The sequence below is a fragment of the Petaurus breviceps genome, unplaced genomic scaffold (genome assembly GCF_028583685.1).
Source record: "Petaurus breviceps papuanus isolate PSGF00001 unplaced genomic scaffold, PetGlider_PUasm1.0 398, whole genome shotgun sequence".
NCBI lineage: Eukaryota > Metazoa > Chordata > Mammalia > Diprotodontia > Petauridae > Petaurus > Petaurus breviceps.
In genome coordinates, this window is record NW_027186314.1 from 14,229 (window position 1) to 18,752 (window position 4,524).

Consider the following 4,524-nt stretch of genomic DNA (forward strand, 5'->3'; position numbering starts at 1 on the left):
GTCCTGATTCCTCCTGATCATCCTCATGTTGGTCCTTCTGGGAGCTTCACAAATTCATCAACAGTGAATGAATGAAGGCGCCTGTTATTAATAATGAATCTGAGCTGACATGTTTTGTCTTCGTTTTCCTTTTCCTTTTTGAATTTACATGCATTTCCCCCCAGTGCCCCAATATCCCCAGGCTTTGGAAGCCAACATGTGCTCAAAGGAAAGAAATTCCTCCAAATATTTGAGCTTTCTATGAATGAGATGAAATAAGGTATGTTGTAAGAAATTATAATGGTGAAGGTTGGACAAGAACCTGGGAAGGCTTATATCAAGCATTTTAAAGAGGGGTGAACAGAACCAGAAGCCTTAACAAATAAAACCAATATTGTAATGAAAGGTAGATCTGAAAGATTTAAGAAATAAGATCAATGCAATGACCATGTCTGTAGAGGGCAAAAGATGGAATGTTACCTATGTCCTGATAGAGCTAAAGGACTCATCATTTTTTCTGATATGGACAATGTAGGAACACTGTCTGTCCCTCAATAAACATTCATGAATTCCCTCTAATATAGGTGACTGTAATTTTCTTATCACCTCTAACAATCTGAAAATCTAATTAATAGTGATGTGAATTAGTGGTTACCAATGTGGGCCATTTAAAAAAAATATGGCCATTGAAAACTTGGATTTCTTCCTTGCAAAACTATCTAGTCATACCTTTTGAGTGGAGATCTACTGAGCAATGGCCCATTTTTATACATCTGGATCCATTCTTTAAATACTTGGAAAAGAGCCCTTTATTGGAGAAAATTGCTGCAAATCATTTGCCCATTTCCTTCCTTTCCTTTTACATTTCAGATACATTAGTTTCTTCATGTGATAAAAAATTCCCCAGTTTATTCCATACACTCTTCTCCACCACTTCTTTGGGGATGCACTTTACCCAACTTCCTAACTACAAAATGAATCTTCCTTATTGTTTCTTTCACATCACAAGCATGTATCCATGTGGAGCTAAGCTAAAGCCTGTTCTGCAATATGAGATGCTGGTCTATGCCTACTTTCTGCCAGATTACTTGCCAGTTTTCCAGGCATTTTGTAATGATTAGTAAATCTATTTCAAGAAGGTGAGGTCTTGGCATGTGTTGAACACTCATTTTCTTTTGTATATTACACATCTAATTAGTACTAGGTCTCTACTTTTAAGTAGAAAAGGACAGTTTCAGTGACTACCGACTTGGTCCTGGCTAGGTCTCTCTTTCTTCCTTTCCTTTTGCTTTTTGGAGGGCAATTGGAGTTAAGCAACTAAATGGCTAGTAAGTGTTAAATGTCTGAGGTTGGATTTGAACTCAGGTCCTCCTGAGTCCAGGGACAGTACTCTATTCACCATGCCACCTAGCTGCCCCTAGGTCTCTTTCTTGAAATAGCAGCAAAGGCTTTGGAATGTACTTATGATCAGAACACAAATTTTGAGTTGGAATGGACAATAGAAGGCACTAAGTCCAACCTCCCTATTTTATATTTATTTTTTTTGCTACATTTTAGGTTCTGAACTTTCTCCTTCCCTCCTTTCCCCACCTATTACTTTTTTTTTAAGATTCCAACATTCATTTATTATAAGATTTTGAATTTCAAATTTTTTCTCCCTTCCCTCCCTCAGCCTCCCTCCACAAGATGGCAACCAATCTAGCATAGGTTATATATGTACAATCATGTAAACATATTTGTAAATTAATCATGTTATGAAAGAAGAATGGGACAAAAGGAAAGTCACAAACCCCCCTCCCCCCAAAAAAAAGTTTGGTTCGATCAGCATTGAGACTCCATAGTTTGTTCTCTGGATGTGGATAACATTATTTATTAAGAGTCTTTTGGCATTGTATTAGATCATTTTATTGATGAAAAGAGCTAAATCTATCTTGGCTGATCATTGTACACCTTTGTACAATATTCTCTTAGTTCTGCTCACTTCAGTTTGCATCAGTTCATGTAAAACTTTCAAGATTTTTCCGAAATCGACCTGTTCATTATTTCTTATAGGAAAATGGTATTCCATTACATTCATATAATACAACTTGTTCCATCCTTCTCCAATTCTCCAGTTAATGGGCAAAACCAAACCTTTTAGGTCACTGACACTGCTATGAGACTTATGATCCCAGGGAAATAATAATAATAGTGAACTTACAAGTAGTTCACTTTACATAGTGAGTTTATGCTTGCAAAGCATTTAACAGATACTGTCTCATTTGATCCTCTCCTCGACCATGGCAGGTAGGAGCTATTATTCCCATTTTAGAGAAAGAGAAATTCATCCAGGAATGGGTTAAGTGCCTTGTCAAGGGTCATACAGTCAGTAACCTACAGAGACTGAATTTGAACCCAGGTCTTATGGACTCACAGACAGTCCTTTATCCATTGTGCCACCCAGCAGACTAAAACATCATTATAAAAATAAATGTCCAACAAATACCAAAATATTTATATGGGGACTTTTTGTGCCAGTCAACATCATGAGACAAAGTGAGTACCAATCATCTGGGGAATGGCAGAATGCCACATGGAATATTTTAGGGGAGACATGAGAAACCTTAAGATTTCAGAAAAAAAATTCAATCCATTTTCAGGGCTTCATGCACAGTATAAAATATGTGATGTCTAACGAGGTCTGTGCTGCATGAATAAGCCTTCCCTCCTTAATTAGATCCCTTACATTTTATCTCCAGCAAGATTTTTTCAGTGCAGATGCATGTATGAGTTCAGGCAAAGGCATTCCCACAATCATTACTTTTATAAAGCTTCTTTCAATAGGGAATATTATGAAGTCTAGTGACCTTCATCTTCCAGGGAAAGACAGGACCTCATTGAACACATTCCCAAGTCTTCTCTCCACTATGAATCCTTGATGTAAAGGAAAAGAAGATTTCTGGCTGAAGGCCTTCCCAGGGCTTTTCCCATGATGAATTTTCTGTCATCTAACAAGCTCTGAACTCCATTTGTGTTCATTTCCATATTCATTACAGGACTACTGTTTCTATCTCCTGTAACTTCTCTGACGAGAAATGAGATGATTATAGCCTGAATGATTTTCCATGTAGATCATATTAATGAGGTATATCACCCCATATGGATTCTCTAAGGTTTAGTCATGGAAGAATGGGCATTAAAAGCTTTACCGCTCCCTCGGGCTGGGCCCTCGTGGCTTGGGACCTCTATCTGTCCCAGCCTTGTGTGCAGCGGGGTCGCACTGCTCCTCTTCCTCCTCTCCACCAACCATCACCACCACCCCAGGACTCAGTCTAGCCTCCCCTGAAACCGCCGTCACTGTCACCATTACCCTCAGGATGGTGATCCACGTGTACATCATGTCCTCCTCTGGCTCCACCGCAATTAAGAAGAAACAGCAAGATGTCTTGGGCTTCTTGGAAGCAAACAAGATAGGATTCGAAGAGAAAGAAATTGCAGCCAATGAAGAGAATTGGAAATGGATGTGTGAAAACGTGCCTGAGGAAAGTCGTCCAGCCACCGGAACTGTTTCCCAAGTGCCAGTACCGTGGGGATTACGATGCATTCTTTGAAGCCAGAGAAAATAATGCACTTTTTGGGCTTGACAGCCCCACCTGGGTCAAAGGAAGGCCAAGCCCTGACAAAGCAGCAAGCGTGAACCCTTTTGCCTCCTGGCCCAGTCCCTCCTGCTCAAGAAGGATTTGCCCCCACAGTACTTCTCTAAAATAGCAAAATGATCTTGGCTTCCAGAAAACAATAGGCTTCATGTCTACAGCATCAATCTGTTGCTTGGTGCTCAGCATCCAAACGATAGCCAATGGAATACATGATTAAAATGTGAATGTTCTATGGGCAGAACTTATGGGAGACGATTATTGTCAAATCCCAAGTTGATGTGATGGAGCACCCCTCTCTTTTTTGTAATCATAATACAAAAATCTTTTTTTATATTATCATTTTTATTGTTACTACAGCTTAAATATCTCTCGAGCTCCTATTTTTATTAAGCATATGAGAAGCCCCAATAAAATTCGAGGGAAAGAAAAAAAAAAAGCTTTACCACAGTCTATTCACCCAAAAGATTGATCTCCAATGTGGTTTCTCAGACATACAGCAAAATAGAAGTTGGATTTGAAAGCCTTTCCACATGTATCACATTCATAACAATTCTCTCCAGGGTGGATTCTCTGATGTCCGGCAAGACTGGAGCGGCAACAGAAAGCCTTTCCACAATGATTACATTCATAAAGTGTCTCTCCAGTGTGAATTCTCTGATGTACAACAAGACTAATTTGTATTTGAAAGTCTTTCCACATTGATTGCATTCATAAGGGTTCTCTCCAGTATGATTTCTTAGATGTACAGAGAGGTTGAAGTTGCATTTGAAAGTGATTCCACATCAATTACATTCATAAGGTATCCTTCCAGTGTGAATTCTGTAATGTAGAGTAAGATGGCTTTTATATCTGAAAACCTTTCTACACTGATCACATTCATAAGGTTTCTCTCCAGTGTGGATTCTCTGAT

At 39.0% G+C, this 4,524-nt stretch overlaps 1 protein-coding gene and 1 pseudogene across 1 annotated transcript in view; one reads left to right on the top strand and one right to left on the bottom strand.

The window, feature by feature from the left end:
• Positions 1-2,667: 2,667 nt before the first annotated feature.
• Positions 2,668-3,992, top strand: LOC138170842 (adapter Sh3bgrl pseudogene; annotated as a pseudogene).
• A 182-nt stretch (positions 3,993-4,174) lies between these two features.
• The window catches only part of LOC138170840 (zinc finger protein 135-like), a 15,716-nt gene continuing 15,366 nt past the window's right edge, over positions 4,175-4,524 (bottom strand). Inside the window, exon 5 of the mRNA XM_069100348.1 lies at positions 4,175-4,524. This exon is cut by the window's right edge and continues 1,277 nt beyond it. Coding sequence (XP_068956449.1) covers positions 4,351-4,524 — 174 coding nt within the window. The 3' untranslated portion in view covers positions 4,175-4,350.